Source organism: Eschrichtius robustus, chromosome 8 (assembly GCF_028021215.1).
Source record: "Eschrichtius robustus isolate mEscRob2 chromosome 8, mEscRob2.pri, whole genome shotgun sequence".
Classification (NCBI taxonomy): domain Eukaryota; kingdom Metazoa; phylum Chordata; class Mammalia; order Artiodactyla; family Eschrichtiidae; genus Eschrichtius; species Eschrichtius robustus.
Window position 1 is genome coordinate 97,227,663 of NC_090831.1, and position 18,803 is coordinate 97,246,465.

General features: G+C 38.6%; 1 protein-coding gene across 6 annotated transcripts in view; it reads left to right on the plus strand.

Moving 5' to 3' along the window:
• The window catches only part of ST7 (suppression of tumorigenicity 7), a 260,658-nt gene that overhangs the window by 209,870 nt on the left and 31,985 nt on the right, over positions 1–18,803 (plus strand). For 5 of the 6 annotated variants that reach the window (XM_068549349.1, XM_068549351.1, XM_068549348.1 and 2 more), the window contains 2 exons: positions 13,169–13,241; positions 14,714–14,816. In XM_068549349.1, coding sequence (XP_068405450.1) covers positions 13,169–13,241; positions 14,714–14,816 — 176 coding nt within the window. Of the gene's footprint in view, positions 1–13,168; positions 13,242–14,008; positions 14,145–14,713; positions 14,817–18,803 lie in introns of all 6 variants that reach the window. The other variant, XM_068549353.1, reaches the window with a different exon arrangement.

Below are 18,803 nucleotides of genomic sequence, written 5' to 3' on the forward strand. Positions count from 1 at the left end.
AACCTAAGCCTTGCTGAAGTGACTTTCTCTCCCTCTCTCACTCCTCTTACAAAGGCATGAATTAGGCGGGCTGGAGCCGTGGTGCAGAATTTCAGTAATGCCAAATTGTCTTTTAAGATTCTTTTAAAATTATTCCTTAAGAACTGGGCATATCTATATTTGCTTATCTTTCTGAAACCATCTTCAAAATATGGCTTTCCATCTTCAACGTGTACCTGATTTCTTTAGTCACAAAGGGGATTTGATGTATGGTGGTCATTTAATTTGAGATTTATCTTCTTTTTTTTTTTCAGTCATACATTACCTATAAAGACAGAAATGTTTTTTAAGATCATTAAGTCATCAGAACCTTCTTTTCAAAGCCATTGAGAAAGTTGTTACAAGCTTCGGATTGCCTTTCAAAGAAGTTTATAGGCCACCTAGGTTGAAAGCTTAAGTCTCAAAGATTAGGGTGGTAATGGGGAAAAGAATTCATGCGTTTCTTATTCATTATCGTTTGCCCATTTCAATTTTAGAAGAACCTCACAGAGCAAGTGAATAGGAACGTGAGTGCTAATTTTGTGAGCATTTCCTTTGGGAGTGTCTAGTTCTGTCTCTAGTTAGTGATCCCTGAGGATGCCAAAGGCAGTCCTGTTGGTGGGGAAGAGGACTAGCCCTGGTGCCAGCCTGCTGAGATCAAGTCCCAGCTCTGCCTTCCACTGGCTGAGTGAACTTCAGCAAATCACTCAACCTTCGAAGCTTCCATTTCTTTCTCTGGAAATGGAATCTAGGCTTAGAAAGCCTAAGTAACTTGCCCAGGATCACACAGCTGGGAATTTGTTGTGAGGATTAAAGCAGTTAATCCATGGTAAATGTTTAGAACAGTGTGGGTCACACAGTAAGAATTCAGTAACTATTAACCATTATAAAGAGCTAAGGTGACCACTCCTGAACTTCACCTCTGTTCTCAATCCGTTTTGTTCAAATGGAAAACCATATATAAAATGTCAGTTAAAATGAGAGCATAAAAGGCCAGTCTTTTGCCCCGCACCAAAAGTGTTATGGTCTGTTATTAAAATTAATTTTAGATCTCATAGGACGTATGTGTAGATACTTGATAAGAATGGAAATGCTTAGTTTTATCTATAAACAACTCTAACATTTGGAAAGCTGAAAAATAAAAAATGCCCAACATTTTCACTCTTGATCAAAAGACAAATTGTTTCAGCCTTGGGGCAATTTGTACCAATAGAAATACAAATCCAAGCTCTTTTCGATATTTACTCCATTAGGTCATTTAGTGATTGCCCTAAATTTGGGGGCAGGAACTTCCCTGTGAGGGACAGCTGGTCTTTTTTATAATCACGAATACTATATAAATGCAACAACTATATCAAGACCATTTTTACTGGTGCCATCAAGCCCATCCTAAATTAACATTATTATCTACCATCTGGCAATGTGCAAAGGGTATACTTTCAAGAACAAGACATGTTTGTAACATTGGGGGAAATACTTTCATCTCAGTAGATTGAAAACAGAAATTCTAAAGAAAGCATGAGGGAATCACTCTATGTTGAGACTATTCGGAGAATAAGTTTTTTGCTAATCATTGGTCTGCAGAGTCAGCATGTAGTTATAAGTAAAAATTTTATACACTTTGTTCATTGCCCAGGGCCTTATAACTAGTACAAGTTACTCAACTATCATCTCCAGTCCTCTGAAGTGGTCACTGGATACCCTGTCTTTTGGTTAGGCTGTTTTCCATTTATGTTTGTGGAATAAGAGGGATTTGAGATGCCAGAAGGACCAGTGAATAAAATCTCTATTGACGGGACTTCCCTGGTGGCACAGTGGTTAAGACTCCACACTCCCAGTGCAGGGGGCCCGGGTTCGATCCCTGGTCAGGGAACTGGATCCCACATGCATGCCACAACTAAGAGTTCACATGCCACAACTAAGGAGCCCTCGAGCTGCAACTAAGACCTGGCACAACCAAATAAAATAAATAAATATTAAAAAAATTAAAATCTGTATTGAAGCAGTCAGCGTCAGACCTCCAAAATGGTGCTTTTCGGTCAAGCATATGTATGGATGTGAGTTCTGATGCCATAGGCACAGGCAGCTTCTGAGACATATCCACTACAAAAGGAGGCTGCATTCAAGAAAGAGGGTTTGAAGTGCCATCAGTCCCTAGTGACAGACTCGAAGCCTCGTCCAGCTCCCTTCCCTGGCCTGGCTCTTATGGAAAAGATCAAGGATACCCGGCAAATGCTGAAGAGAATCCTTGTGTAAAAGATAGGCAAATAATCCCATTGCTGCTTCAAAGAAGAAAATAAATATCAGCACTGACACCATGGGCTATGGCTTCAGGCTGGTAAGCACGAGTGACTGAGAAGTGATGGCCCTGTGATAGCTTTGCAGTGGGTGCCCTGCTGACTTGGAAACTAAGAGGTATATCTGTCAAGAGGACTAGGCCTTTGAGGTTACAAAGTGATTGGCTGTCATACTATACATGCAGTGAGCGGGAGTTCTGATAACAGATGCTATTTCAGTGAAGACTGTATGCGTGAAAAACTTCTACAATCTCTGATGATGGAAGACATTTTATGAATACATACATCTGTAATTCACAGAGTTGGCACATGAACAAACCCTCTAAATTTATGCTGGCTTTAGTAATCCTTACTGCCCAGTTGTCATAATTTACCAAGGTAACATCCCTCCTTAGCTGGCCATCACCATCACATAAACTGCCATATTTGGCTCCAGGGCACCAGCCACAGAAGGGCCTCCTGACACAGACCTTTTGGGGTAATCCAATTCAAAAGTTGCAAATAAGATCTGTTGTTTGGCTTTGTAGCATGATAGTTGAATCCGTGTTGCTTGCCTCTCCCCCTGCTCCAGATTACCAAGATCATGTAGTATTTCCCCATCCCAGGTGGCACATCATTTTGAGGTTCTAGTATATCAGTCCTTTTTATTTCTTCAGTGAAGTTTTCACCTTCGGTTGAAAGGGGACCTTAGATTGGCTTTTTGAAGGTGGGACAAAAAGACTTCATACTGTCTGGAACCAAAAAAAAAAAAATCTAAGGACAGAATTTTACATATCTATTGTTTTCATTGCATCATATCATGAACAGGAGTAAACTGAGAAATTTTATTGAAGACAGTCACATGGAGGACAGCATCACATAATGGTACAGTAATAAGACATTACAGTCCTCAAACAGGAAGGAGAAGTGGGCTGCATTTTCATTAGTTTGTTTTTCAATTTTGTTTGTTTGGTTAGTCAGTTCGTGGCTCCAAAAGCATCTGTCAAGGCTACACAAACTTCAAGTATATCAATTTGCTGGGCAACCAAGAAAAGTGATGCTTGATACTATGTAATCTTAAATGATTACAGAGAGTAATCAGGTTAATTTTTTCAAATTAATTCAGCAAGGGTCTATCAAACCTTTATGTTGAAGATACTAACTTTTAGGTGCTTCCATATTCAGAGATGAATATGATTTACTCTGTGTCGCCAAGAAGCTTTCCGTCTATTGAAGAAAGATGTTAAAAACAAAAAACAACCCATGGTGAGTCGAGGTGGGATGAATCCGTGCTCAGTGAATCAGTTTGAAACATGCTGTGGGAAGTACAGAGAAAGAAACTCTTTGAGAGCAAGCCCTGTGTCCTCTTCTTCTTGGACACTTATGTACTACAGTAGATGTTCAGAGCATCTATGGTGAACGAACAACTTGTTAGATGGAGATGCACTGTGACATAGTGTCCTTACTCGTGAGGTGCTTTGGGACTTACTTATCTGCTGGTTTGCTACTTACTTATCTGCTGAATGTTGCTATTGAAAACATTCTTTTAGAAGTATAGATGTAAAATTGACCCTCAATTGACTAATCTCATGCACAGGGAAAGTAATGATCCTTTTAAAATTACATCTTGATTGTTATTATTATTGCAGATGAACAAAAGGAAATTAGGTGAAAAGATCATCACTGGAAAAATTCTGTCCTATCTAAAGTTTTGCGCCATGGGTTTTCTGAGATACATCAGATTGACAGTTTTACTCATAATTACATAAATTTGTCCTAAGATTATGTCATTGAATTTCAGGTTTGATCTTATGAGCCATTTATGACTTTTGAAAACTTAAGAGTCATCCTCCCTGAGATGACTTTTTTTGTTTTTTTCAGCAGCATCATTCTTGTAAAGGGTCCTTGGGAGCCAGAAGATGTGTGGTTTGCCTTCCTTGTTTCTGGACAAAAATTCGACTTTTCTTCAACCTTGTTTCAGCTTTTACTCTTGCTTTCTTCCTGCGTCACTTTTTCATTCCACTGCTTTTTCAAATAGACATCTAGATTTAGAGCACAGTCCAATGTCATGCCTTCTGCCGGAATGCTGTAAGCAAAGATACAGGAAGTATACGTGTTGCGAAATAACAAGTTTATGACTCCCTCTTAAAGCACCCATCAACACTGATCACTTTTGGCTCCCAGAAGCTAAATTAGAAGTAAATGTTTGCATGTTGAAGGAAGGTCATATCAAGTGATTTGCTATGTTAGTACATTAACTTAGGATTTTATTCAGCAAACACTGACCACCAACTATGTTTCAAACATTGCTTTGTGTTGTGGGTACAAAGTGATGAAGAAACACCGCTTTTACCCCTAAAGCACACCACGTAAGTAGGAGAGGGAAATAAGAGAATGGACAACCGCTGTAAAGCGTAAAGACTGATAGAGTTTAACCCAAGATGGAAGGGACACCTCATCCAGGGTAATGAGGGACGCCACCCCAGTGGAGGTGGGATCTGTGCTGAGCCAGACAGCACAGGTGCTGGAGGCAAAGAGAATATGTCCAGAGATTCAGGGCAGGATTGACACAGCTTGTGAGGAGAACTGTTTCCCACAGAGCAGAGGGAAGACAGAGGCTGTAGCAAAGGGCTGAACTTGCACTGGGTGAGTTAAGCAGGGGCCAGGCCTCAAAGAGCTTTGGGTCTAGTTTGGATTTTGTTCTGGAGACCATGGAGAGACTTGGAGGTAATGTCAGCAGAGGAAGGGCTTCAGCCTGCCCCCAGAGTGAAGGGAGTGGCACAGTGGATTCACACTCTGCCCTTTTTTGACTTGAGGTGGTTGAGAGATGAACACTGGGAAAGCCCTAAGATGTGAAGGAGTAGAATGCCGCTGGAGAGGACTGGGGAGGTGATATCAGACTCTGCGGAGAAGCAGAATTCTATCCTTCAGGGAGACATATGCAGGGTTTTCCAACCAATAAGTATAAAAGAGTTTTTAGAGTTTGGTTTTTCTTCTTTATACAACAAATGGGAATCCCAGTGCAGAAACTTTTTTTATTTCCTGGGTGATCAAAACTTTCTATTTTAAACTATAACTACTTCCTTTCATTTGCTCTCTGGGGATCTCTTTCTTAACTATGTAGACCCAGTATAACCCTTAGATAATCTGTCTTTCGGGGGCATGTAACTAAGATGTTATCAAGAGCCTGCCAGGATTCATGTAGCCCACCAACACCTGCCTACTTCTGCTGAGTCACAACAACGACATGAGGCGGGAAAAAAAAGTGGAATGTGGGGAACAGGTGGAAGGTCCCCCTAGTCCTTAGAGGTTGTGAATTTGGAGCAGGCGATGTGAAGGCCTGCATCTGTCAATCTACAAGTCTCATTTGCTAAAAGCAAAGCATCTGACAAGGTCTTGTCTTACTGACACTTTAATTACAACCAAAGTAGACAAAGCCTGAGAGTAGTTAATACTTTGGATTTAATTCTTACCAAAAAGGAAGCACCTTAAAGGAGAGCATGTTATCGTATAGCTTATAATAACAACAGCGAGAAGTCACACCCTTTTTTTAATTCAAAGGAAAGATAAATATAAACCCATAAATGGAGATTCAATAAATACTTTGTGCGGACACTATGTGGCATAGGAGATACAGAGATTTTTAAAGTGGAAATTGGTTCAAGAAGGATGAGAGATTCTAAAAGATGAGATTATAGTTATTCCCACTGGGGAAAAAATGTAAAATTAAACACAAATGATTAAAGTTTATGAAAATATCAGAATGACAAATAGCTAAATAAGTATATACAAGTGAGGTAAAAACCTGTCAGCAGGTGTTCTGGGTGGCTGAAGTTCAGAGGAGGCAAAAGTCTCAAGACTTTAATTGTGAAGCCATTTTCCAAGGAAAATGATAAAGTGTAAGAGAATGATGATAAGGAAAATAAAAGCAAGTACCACATTGGCAGTATGGGATGGTGACAAAGACATGCTATTGCAAGACCATCTCTGTCACTAATTAGTTAGGCAGCTCTTAAGTTATCATTTAGCTTCCCTGGGCCTGTATTTTTTATCTGTAAAATGAAAGATTTTTGAGGGCTGACCTTCACAGTCGTGTGCTGTTGTCCAATTCTTTGATTTATCTTGCAGTACTACTATCTGGATAAGAAAGTAATGTGTTAATAAGTTAATAAAAATATACAACTATTCACTCCTATTTTCTATTTCCCCTCAATACTTTTGATTCCTTTTTTTTTTTTTAAAGAATTTCAACAAATAAATCAATCCCAGCAAAATTCTAGAGGAGAGAAATATGTGGTTTATGAACACTTAGGAAAGAGGTGATTGAAGATCTAGCATGGATTTACTGAGGAAGTTGTGTGACATAAAAACAGATGAGATAGTACATGTGAAAATATTTGTAGTCTATACAATAATATTTAAATGTTTCTTATTAAGGCCATTTTTCTTTATATTTCTGAATTAGAGAAATGCCATGGAAGTATTTGTATCTTTATTTAAATAAAATATTTGATAATTTTTTTTTAACATCTTTATTGGAGTATAATTGCTTTACAATGGTGTGTTAGTTTCTGCTTTATAACAAAGTGAATTTTGATAATGTTTTTAATGCTGTCTTTTTAGGTAACGTGGAGCAATGTGGTCATGATACCTATTACACCATTAATAAATGGTATAATTTAATGGTATAATATAATACCTATCATAACTATTAATAAATGGTTGCACATAGATCATTGCAGACCGTTGCAAATTTAGGGTGATCTCTAGAATACCATTTTTGGATTCTCTCCTTGGTATTGCCGTGGTCAGTATGTTTTTAAATCAGACCTTGTCAACAGCATAGCACAGTTAAAAAGCGTGTGTTCTGGGGGAAGCTCATATTTGTTTTAAGTGTGTGATGTTGGCATATTTCTTAACTGTTCTATGCCTCACTTTCCCCATCTATAAAACAGGGCTAGCAGTAGGTCCTATCTCATAGGGTTGCTCTGAGGATTAATGTGTGTAAGTGATTAACACCAGTGCCTGGCACTTAATAAGCCCTTGATAAATGTTAGCAGTAATTTTGATGATGATAATAATCATATGGGGAGGAAGGTGTACTTACGAGGTATATGGAACAAAGCTGTGAGTGGTAGGTTGCGTTACAACAATGACTGATAGCCTGGACTAACATGCTGAAACCATTAATATTTAATGGTTTAGATTTTATTTTTTTATAAATTTATTTATTTTATTTTTGGCTGCATTGGGTCTTTGCTGCTGCACGTGGCACGGGCTTTCTGTAGTTGCAGCGTGCAGTGGCTTCTCTTGTTGCGGAGCACGGGCTCTAGGCGCACGGGCTTCAGTAGTTGTGGCACGTGGGCTCAGTAGTTGTGGCTTGCAGGCTCTAGAGCGCAGGCTCAGTAGTTGTGGTGCACAGGCTTAGTTGCTCCGCGGCATGTGGGATCTTCCCGGACCAGGGATCGTGTCCCCTGCATTGGTAGGCAGATTCTCAACCACTGTACCACTAGGGAAGTCCTAGATTTTATTTTAAGATTTAAAATTTAATGGAGTCAAATGTGAAATCCTGCTCATAGGTTCAAAAATTCTCATGGCTGAAGTAAAAGAGAAAAGACCTGGCTTTGGCTGAAATTGGTTTGAATGGAATCAGCGGGGTTTTGTTGACCACACGACCATAGGAACAAACTGCTCCAGCTGCTCAGCGTCAGGGCCATCCCAGCTAGTAACTCAGAGAATGGTAGTGGCCATGGCTCCTCAGGCTGCACGCTTCCCCTGAGCTCTGTACCGTCAGGTTTCAGGGATTCAGATGATTATTTCCACTTCTAATTCTCATATTTTGAAATCACCCATGGCTCCGTAACAAAAATAAGTGAGAAGTTCTGAAGACTGTGTCAGTTGAGGGGCTAGAAGTATTTATTCTGGAAAAGATTAGGTTTAGAGGAGATAATTTAACCGTCTTAGTATTTGAAAGGCCAACCTGAAAAATAATCGGATTCTGTTTATTAAACTAGGAAGTAATTTTTAGATAAGGATGCATAGAGAGAATGGAGGGGCCAGAATGACGAAAGGCAAGTAAGAGAAGGCAGCTTCAGGTGACCCAGGATTGTAGGTTTGGCTTTTTTTTTTTTTTTTCATCTTTTTTATTGTGGTATAAATTACATATTGTAACATGCACAAATCTTAAATGTAGAGCTGGATGACTTTTCACCTATGTATATACCTTTGTGATCACCGCCCAGAATCATAGAACTTTCCATCATCTCAGAAAATTGCCCCTCTAACCCAGAAGTAACCCTTTTTCTGACCTCTCTCGCCATATATTAGCTTTGCAAACTTCATACAACCACTCTGGAGCACTGTCTACCTACCAGTTTAAACATTCATCTACCTTCTGACTCAATTCCATTTCCAGTTACATATCCAAGAAGAAATGAGTGGATTTTTTTAACCAAAAAGTACACAAGAATAGTCACAACAGCTTTCTTCGTAGTAGTCCAAAACTGGAGAACAATCCAAATAGCCATTAGCAAGAGAATAAACATATTGTATATCCACACAACGAAATACTACTCGGCAATAAAAAGGAACGAAGTACTGATACATGCTACAACATGGATGAACCTCAGAAGCATTATTTGGAGAGAGAGAAGCCAGACACAAAAGTACACATGCTATGATTCCAGTTGTATGAAATTCAGGATTGTAGATTTTAAGGAAAGACTTTCACGACAATTTGATTTTGTACGCCTAAGATGCTTGGAGAAAGTTCTTCTTTCATAAGAGGATCTGTATGAAACACAAGATGGCAAAGAAATGGAAGGAAAATTAAACTAACACCAACAGTTCAGCTTTGCCGAAGTGAGAAACATTTATTCAGCATTCCTTGTTTCTACAATGAGTATGTGATGTCTCATTTACTTTCATTTCCTCCTTGGATTCTAATTCTTAAGGGGACTTTCTGGCAATAATGGTTGCTACATACTACTTACAAAAGACAGAAAAGCACTGCACAGAGTCTGCTCATACAAAATTGGACTTAGAATGATTTTGAGTTTCTTCCTCAAAATAAAATTTCTGAATAAATTACAAGCAATATTGGAAAGCAGCTTATTTGTTATTTCCTGCTTAAAACTTCTGATACTACCATTTTCATCAGTACGGTTAGTCACCCTGTTCCCCTTACCATTTTATCCATTTCCCTGGTGGCAAAAGCATAAAATCATAGTAGGCAGACAAGTCTATGGAGATAGAGAACAGATTAGTGGTCACTGGGGGACAGGTATGGGTGGGGAGGGTACAAATAAAGGGGTAGCGTGAGAGAGTTCCTTTGGAAAAGTTGTGTATTTTGATGGTAGCGGTGGTTACATGAATCTAGCCTTGGGATAAAATTGCATAGAACCACACACACAGGAATGCATGTAAAAAATGGTGAAAACTGAATAAGGTCTGTAATTGACTTAATAGTACTGTACCAATGTCAATTTCTTGGTTTTTTTATGTTATAATGCAGTTACGTGAGTTGTCACCATTTGAGGGAAGCTGAAGGAAGCTTCACAGAACTCTGTGTACTATATTCACAACTTCCTATGACCCCATAATTATTTCAAAATAATAAGTTTCATAATTATAATAGGCAACAACAACCAAGTCTCAGCCTTTTTTTTTTTCCCTAAAGAAATGAAAAAGGCTCATGGGGCAAGCAGCCCATAATAATTAGCTTTCTCCTAAAGGTAGTGTATATGGTTTTTTCTTAAAAGCGAGCCAAAACATGCAGGTCCTGCCTCTGATTTAGATATTAGGCATTTATTAGATTAAAATACGGTTAACAATTGCACACCACAAAAGGAATACACTAACTTTCATGAAGGTATATAAATAATTTTCTACATCTGCGGGCTAACAGCACTTCGTGTAAGTTCTGCCTTTGTCTGTTTATGCTGTCTGTGTCTGGCTCCACCAGTGTATCATATTTGCCCATGAAGTGGCTTCAGACAATTTGTAGAAATAATTCTTCCACTTAGCATCATTGTTATCTTTTAAAAATTCTCTTATTACGTGTACGTCGCAGGAAGCTTTGGAAATGCAGGTAAACATAGAAAAAAAATTGTCTATAATCCCAGCACCCAGAAATAAAAACTGTTGATATTTGGTGTATATAGTTCCAGCCTTTTTATCTCTGTGCATAAAAATGCTTTTTTAAAAATATGTGAAATCATAATTTTTGTAAACTTGTTTTACTTATTGATGTGTACACAACAATGCAACATTTCCCCAGGTCATTAAATACTTTCCACCACATGATTTAACGACTGCATTGAATTGCACCCTGTGGCTGTGCAGCACCTTAGCCATTCTCCTGTGATTGACATTTGGGCTGCTTCCAGTTTTCTACCATTAGAAACAATGTCGTGATCAACATCCTTAAAGCTAAATCTTCATGCACAGTTGTGATGATTTCCCTTAGGATAAAGTCTCAGAAGTAGAATTGCTGGGTAGGCAAAATGTTAAAGCATTTGATTTATATTGCCACATTTAAAAAAACAGTGTTGTACACAAAAACCTTATTTGAACAAGATGCTTTACCTGAAGGGAAATTTAGGATCAGTTTCTTTTTAATGATTCATCCCTCCTTAGAGACAAATTGCCATTACCAAATAGATGTATTGCTTTGACAGAATTAAAAGAAAAATATTGAAAATATATAAATAAGTTATGCAAGAATTGTTTGCTGTTTTTAATTTTTGTTTAATAGTGAAAGCAAAATAATATACTAAAGAGATAACAAATGGAATGAACTTGCCACTAGTGGGGAATGGGGTATTTATATTTCTTCCTTTCCCCATTTGATATTGATTAAAATATTTTTTTCTTTATTTTTTTAAGCATTATGACTGTGCACATATACCAGTATCTTTACATACAATGAAGGAGTAAGGGTAAATTTTTTTTAAATGGGGAAAATGTACCGTAGTAGTTGTAACGTTGCAGAGTTGTGAATGTCCTGTCTATGGGTGTGAGGGGGTTAAAGATCACCTTTGATTAGGCATCTCTAATATTCTGCTGGAACACATCAATCGTATCTCTTTCTGCATTTCCAACTGGGTCAATGTGTTCATTTGCTTGATTAGGTAACCTTCAAAACAACATGATCGTTCTCATTGAGAAGCTAAATCCTTAACAACAGGTTTTCTTTAGTTTATCAAGTGAGGTTCCATCTGTGCTGCCACCTTCGAATAATTTTGACCATTATTTTCAGTTTCAGCTCCTTTCTAGGACTAATCCTTTGTTCCCACTTCATAGAAAGGTGCTAGATTGTCGCAGAAGGAACACAGATCACACCAGGAAGGGTGGAAGCAGGGCTTGGATAATTTTTAAATGAAAGGTCTGAAGTTTAAAAAAAAAAAAAAAAAAAAGGTCTGAACTTTTAAGTAGAATGTGTATTATCTGCAATTTTTTTAATTATCTTCCAGTTACAATCAATAAGTGGACCCTAGCAAACAAGATAATTGATTCCTGGATTGATTTCACGTACTGGGAAGTGGTTAAATGTTTAGATGTTGGAGAAGCAACAAGACAAATCCATGAGTGTCTGACATTTTTTTTTCCTTCTTAGTCATAAGCACACCATTTTACAGTATGCATGTGGTGCTGAAATTTTGTTTGAATATAATTTATGAGATCAGGGTCACAAAGACCTCTCTCCCTTTCAATTCTGTGTTGGTATTTTCTCTGATTATTTTATCAATGTCATTGAAATTTCCCTCAAAGAGAAATTCCTCATGCTGGAATTGGTGGTAAATACTCATTATTGAATGACAGGTTGTTTTTCTTTTATGAAATTATTTTCTTCTGCTGTTGTCTTTTGTCTAGTTATGGACTTTCCTTTTCATCCCTACCGTAATGTAATTCTTCTAAAGTTGAAAACAGCCCGAAAGAAACTTGGAGGGCGTTCCAGGTGTTAAGAGTTCTAACCTAGGGTGAATTTTGTAGCACCTGGGAATGGCATATTTTTACCTAGTCTGAGTGTTAAAGAAAGACAGTTCTGGTGCGAAATAGGATCATAATTTAAAAACAAGTCCCACCCCCTGCCCCCAGAGGGACTACCCTCTTTGCATTTACCTCCTCTTAGTGGTACTCTGTGCTTTTATTTGCCTGTAAACTCTATCTGAATCTGGTACCCGTTCCCACCCCTCCATCTGAAATTTTCTATACAAACTGAAAGGAACTGTTTTTCTGGGTAACAAATTAGGCTTCATATGAAAGGGGCTTTATCATGGGTTTGAATGAACAAAAATTGTATAGTTTTATAAAGATTTCATATATAGCCTCATAAAGATTTCTCTTTCCAATTTTAACAAAAAAACTGAATATAAATTTCATGAAATCTGGTTTAAATATGACCACTAAAGAATAATTTTTAAATAAATTTATTTATTACTAAAAAACCTTAATATTTTAAAAAAATCCAGGTAATATTTTTTTCACTTTAATATTTCATATGCCTCTTGAGAAATTTTATAAGTTAACAAAGAAGTCCTATTTGCCTTTCTTGATATCAAGACTATTCATGTAATATTTAAATTTATGTATTTATAGCTATTCTCTGCTTAAATAAACTCAACATATGAAAAATCCATATTTTAAATAAAAGATGATTGCTGAACAGTGTGGTGGATTTGAAATTTGAATTATTCACAAAAATACGAATTACCCTTAGTTTCACTTACCACTTGGATACATAAGGAACAGTTAAAATATTCTTAACTTATGCTCCTTAGGCTTACATGATTAAAATGCTAGTGTATTAAAAAAATCATTGCTCTTTGTTTGTACAGACTTATAACAGTTCCTACTTTTTTTCTCTCTAACAGATATAAGCTTACCAAAGTCGGCAACAATATGCTACACAGCGGCCTTGCTCAAAGCAAGGGCTGTCTCTGACAAGTAAGTGGATAGTAGCCTGTGCAGTACAGATGCCGGTCTGGACCGAAGGAGATGTGTTGTCTCTGAGGGCTTTCTCTGCAAGGTTTTCTTAGTCTATGAGACCCCTGCTTATGGGCATGCATTTTCCAAAACCTGCATTTTCTTTTCTTTCACTACTAGAAGGAGGGAATGTATATCGCCAGGTATTGTAATGGTGTGTGGGTTCCTAAAGAGGGATTTGTATGAAACTCCATGCCTCTGAGGTGACTTTTTTTTTTTTTTTTTTTTTTTTTGCCGGACAGTAGATACCAAAAGGCCTGCTTGGGACTTACACAAAATGCCTTCTTTGATTCATTTTTTTTGCATACTCCTCTTCCTCCAGCAGTCCAGGACGGAGTAGTAGTCATAACAAACATATTAATGTGGCAAAAGGGGATGGTCATCTCCCTTTCCTTACCTCATCAATTCCAAAGTAACTCCCCACCCAGGATCCGTTTACCTTGAGTCACCATCACAGTGGGACATTTGCCCGTTTTGTTCAGGCAGGTGACTATGGTATAGAGAATTTCCATAAACACCCAAGATGACTGGCAGGTGAAAGAGAATAGATGGCTTAACTGGTTTTGAGTTCATAAACGCTTACACTTCCCGATACACTCCCTCGGTAGCACTGAAAAGCAGATAACAGGAAAAGAAAACAGCCTCTGCTGTGTCAGACAGGTTTGCTGTTAAGTGTGTGTGCACTTCAAGACCGAAGTAATTTTCTTTCATTCTTTTTTATCCTGTAGATCGCCAGTACCTACTGCAACATCTTTTCTCCCTACACAGCGACTCCAGCTTGGGAGGGCAGGGCCAGGGTTGTCACAGCTTCCCCTGTGGTGTCTGCCTGCCAAGCACAGCTCTGGAGTTAGCCCTGGGTGTGAGGTGAGAAAGAGATTGCATGGTCTGGTTTTTTTCATTCACTTGGGCAGGTGTCTCGCCCGCAGTTTGGGCATGCACACTCCCCCTGCCGGAACAGCCCCAAGCAGGCTCGCCTGCTGCTGAAGCTGCAAGACTTAACCCTCCATCGCAGCACTGACATTGGGTTGGGAGCCTCCTTTAAAATTCTCCCCAGTTCTGTTTTTAACCAAGTGCGCTCTTCTGTAACCTAGTTTTCTCTTTTTCCTACACTGTCTGCCCTTGTCAGTCCTACCCCCTGCCCTGACCTAAGCAGGTACCTCCTAGAAAACTTAGATTAGCTATTTAGACAGAGAGACTTGACAGCTGAATTTAATTCCTGCCGCGATTAGATGCAAGCACGCTTTCTGCTTCTGCTGGGGTTTTTGTTGGCCTCTGTCTGAGGGGTCACTCAGAGGTTCCGTGTAGTGGAGGTTTGGAGAGCTCATGCCTTTGGCTCGCTGTGGTTTTCTGGGCCCTTGATGTGTAGATGCCTTTCCAGGTTAATGCCCAAGCAGTGGTCCCAACTGGATGGTGTTTGTCTTTCTGCTTTTCAGATTCTCTCCCGAGGCTGCATCTCGGCGGGGGCTGAGCACAGCGGAGATGAATGCAGTAGAGGCCATTCATAGAGCCGTGGAATTCAATCCTCATGTGCCAAAAGTGAGTCTGTGGAATCCCCATGGGAACTCGTTATGATAGCAGAGAGTGTTCAGTGACCACAATGTCATGTCTCGAATGCACCAGTTATAAAAAAAAGAATTGCAACCAATGAATGTTGAGGCCCTGTAGAGCCTATGCTTATTAGCCTTGTTTTTAAGTAAAAGCTACGTTCAAGAGGCTTTGGGGCCCATTTTCGGGCTTCATACAGTAAGGGTAAATTGATAGACCTAGCTTAGGCAGGCCAGGTCAGGAAGCCTGAAAGTGGCAAAATATGAAGATCCCAAGGGTGTTGATGCATTTGATAGGAATTGCACGCCAGTTATAGTCTTAACTTAGAACCAACTCGAGAAATGAACCTTGTTGTGAATAAAAGTGGTAAAAAATACTAATCTGCCATTCTGTATCTCCATAAGTAAATGATAGTTAATCAGTATTGGCCAGCAAATAACGAGGAAAACCTCAAAGTATGAAGAAGTAGTTTTCTTTTGACTTGTGAGTGCCATTTTAATAGGTATATATATAGTAGGAAATATTTGTCTTGTTAAGCACATGACTGACCTATTTATAAATATGCAATATTTCCCATATATTTTTTTAAGAATTTGATTTTAAGGGAGTCAAATCATGGCAGAGGATATTTCTGTAATCTTTTATTCAGAAGAGGGGTGTGTGTTCATGACTTACCTGTATTTGAGTGCCTGCTACGTGATAGGCACATTGCTGAGGGCCATTTTCAGTTTCTTGATATTATAAAGCACATTTTGACCTCTAGGAAACCTCCTGCAGTTCACATCAGGTACTACAAGACAGTTTTCTTGGCAAAATGTCTGATGAAGACTTTCACTGGTGAAAAATGACAAAGGAAGGCTGTTTTCTTGTTCTGTTGCAGTACTGTAGCAAAAGGGTGGGGTTGGGTGCGTGTCTGTGTGCCTGTGTGATGATTTATGGAGTTGCCTACTTTAATTTGTTGATATCCAGAGTGACAAAGATAAGTGATCTAATATCATTCCTGAGGTTTTACTCAGGTCACGGTCATCTTTTCACAAAACAGGAAATTGAAGAGTGGTGCACAGTGCCATATTTGCAGAAGGATGTATTTATTCACTCTGGTTTCAGTGGATAATACCAACAGAGTATTTGTAGACTTAGGTATTGTATATAGGGTAGTATAAAATATATCTATTTAATATTTTTCAGCTAAGTTAAAAAATGTTTATTCAAATTTGATTAAAATGTAAAACTAATCATGAAAATATTGTCCTGAATTACAGTAAACTTAGGTCATCAATTAATATTTATTGAATACCATTCTCTAACTACAGAGCTATTTTTTGAGCTCTGTAGCTCATAAAATAGCCTTAAAATAAATAAGGCTCTTTTAAAAGTAGTATTGGGCAATAGAGTCCTAGATTCTGAGGCAAAAACTTGGGTTCCAAATCTGGCTCTGTCATTTATTAGCCATGGGATCTTGGGTTTAGCATCTCTGAACTCAAAGTTTTCCCTCATCTTCCAAATGAAGATAAAAATATAAGCCTCACCTATCTTCTGTGATAAAGATCAAGTGAGATAATATGTTCGAAGTTCTTTGAAAAAACTATATGTTTGTAAATTATTAAAATTATTAATATTTGGCTTGTTGGCAGCTCCTCAAGTATGGGACCTGAATCTTAATTTTTCCAGTTATACCAACCTGAGCCTTGTAATCCTGGGACACAAGATAGAAAACTGGAACAATACTTGTTGGTTAGATATTTTAATTGAAGCTGTCGTTTAATTCTAGATAATGGTCTTAAATGGTTGAGCCTCCAGAAGAGTAGTAAAAGCCCTAAGAAATAGTTTAAAGCTGACATGGAAGAATTTAACCCCAGTCAACTGCATTCTACTTGCAAAATAGGAGTCTTATAAAAGCGGAAATAGTTTGAAAAAGTTGAAATAATTTGATTTCACTTTACCTTCTAATCATTAAGCTGAGAGAAGGTAGGGCATGTAAGTAAACTGATTCTCCAACACTTTGCTTTGTTGGTGACTGTGCTGAGGGGGAAACTTGTTTCCAGATCCTCCTCATTATTGACATTTCTGTGGGGAAAAGGCCCTGTGAGCCACTGACCTCATATGTTCAGAATTAATCACAAACCTCTGGTACTCGTGTACCATATGCAGGCTGCTATAAACATCTTTTATACGTGTTCTGTTTGTTGGACTGCTTGCTAATACTTTAGTAGACATGCACACACATGTGCATACGTGCACACATCCGCGCGACCATGAATGCACATACACGTGCACGCGCATGTATGTGTGTGTGTATATATACGTATATGACTTTTCAGGCAGAGGATAGCCTTAATTCTAATGAAACATCAGTGAAGGATATAAACACATAGATTCTTGTTGTAAGAAGGGATCTTAAATGTCATGTAGGACACCTTCCCATTTTAAGCTTAAATCTCTCCTCATAATGATACTATGATAATTATGTTTATTTTTGGTTTCTATTAATGTTTACTATGTGGCAAACACAGTGCTAACTGAACTACATATGCCATCTCATTTATTTTTCATAACAACATTGTGAGGTGTATCATATTATTATCCCTGCTACATAGATGAGGGCACTGCAGGTTTGGAGAGGTTAAGTAATCTGCTCTTGGTCACACAGTAAGTAAATGACAGAGCCTGAACTGATTCTGGGTTATCCAGCTCTTAAACATCTCCCTCCACTGACCCCCACATCCCACCAGGTGGCAGACCAGCCTAGGCTTGAACCTTCAAATTATGGCGGCCACATCCCTTCCCAAGGCACTCAATTCCCTGTAGACAATTCAGATTTCTTCAGGATATTATCATGTCTTAAACACTGCCATAGCTTCTTTTCCTCTTTCACAGGAAGTCGTCAGTGGCCCACCGCAGGAATTTTCAGTATATACACGCTGTTTTACCCAATTATAGTCTGCTTGGAAGGAGAAAAAAATACCAAATATGATTAACTGTGAACTGCCTTCCATAAATTTTCATCTTAGTTCCAACTGGTATCCCAGTAAGCATAGTTAATATTTCAACATCCAATGATAAATATTAGTTATTTACCCCAGGAGGGTTATTCTTAGGAACTCTCTTTCCCTGCAAACATGAGGAGTAGGGAGTATTGCTCCTAACCACATCACAGGACTGGGAAATAAATAACAGTAGTAAAAAGCCATGGATCTGTGTTCTGAAGGAGAGCCTCTGAAGCCGTTAGATTCTAAACATGAGGACTTCTGAAGCTTTAGATTGCAGCAGATTATAAGGAGGAAGCAGCCCATAGGCTCATACTACAAATCGAATTGTGTTACCCCCCTCCCAAGGAAGTGCAGCAGTGTCCCCAACCCTATGGAAGGTACCAACTCCTTGGATAGTTCTTCAGGACCCCTCATGATCTAACCCAACTTGTTTTTCATTTTTTTCTAGATCCTTCCAACAGTCCACTTACTGTTCCAGAAACATTCTTCTCCTCTTCCCTCTTTGCTTCTTCGGAGGCAGTCCTCCTCATCCTTCACCCCCACCATTACAAATCACCACCAGGAAGCCTGTACTCTCCTTGTCCCAGAATCAGTCATCCCCCTCTGGTCTCTCACTACAGTGCATTGATTATGTGCTTGCTGTTCACCTCTTTTTGAGAATGACTAGGGGTATTAGGATCTTAATCATGCTGGTGATTTTCAAGAACTGGGTACACAGTTGAAGAAGACAAATCTTTAAACCATTAGAGGACTTTCCCATTTAATGTGATTAAAATAGGAGTTTTGAGTTTAAAGAGAGTTTCTCCATTTTTTTAAAGAAAATTTCACTCATGTAATGCTGGACAAATGAAGGGTAAGTTCAGCTCCGTTCTATATCTTTATCTATGTATTGTTATGTTGTACTGCTATATACTGTTTAATGGACTTTTAGCTTCAGTTTTTTTCTTCCACTTTCCCGGAAAATGTGCTTCCTCACCTGCCCTGCTCT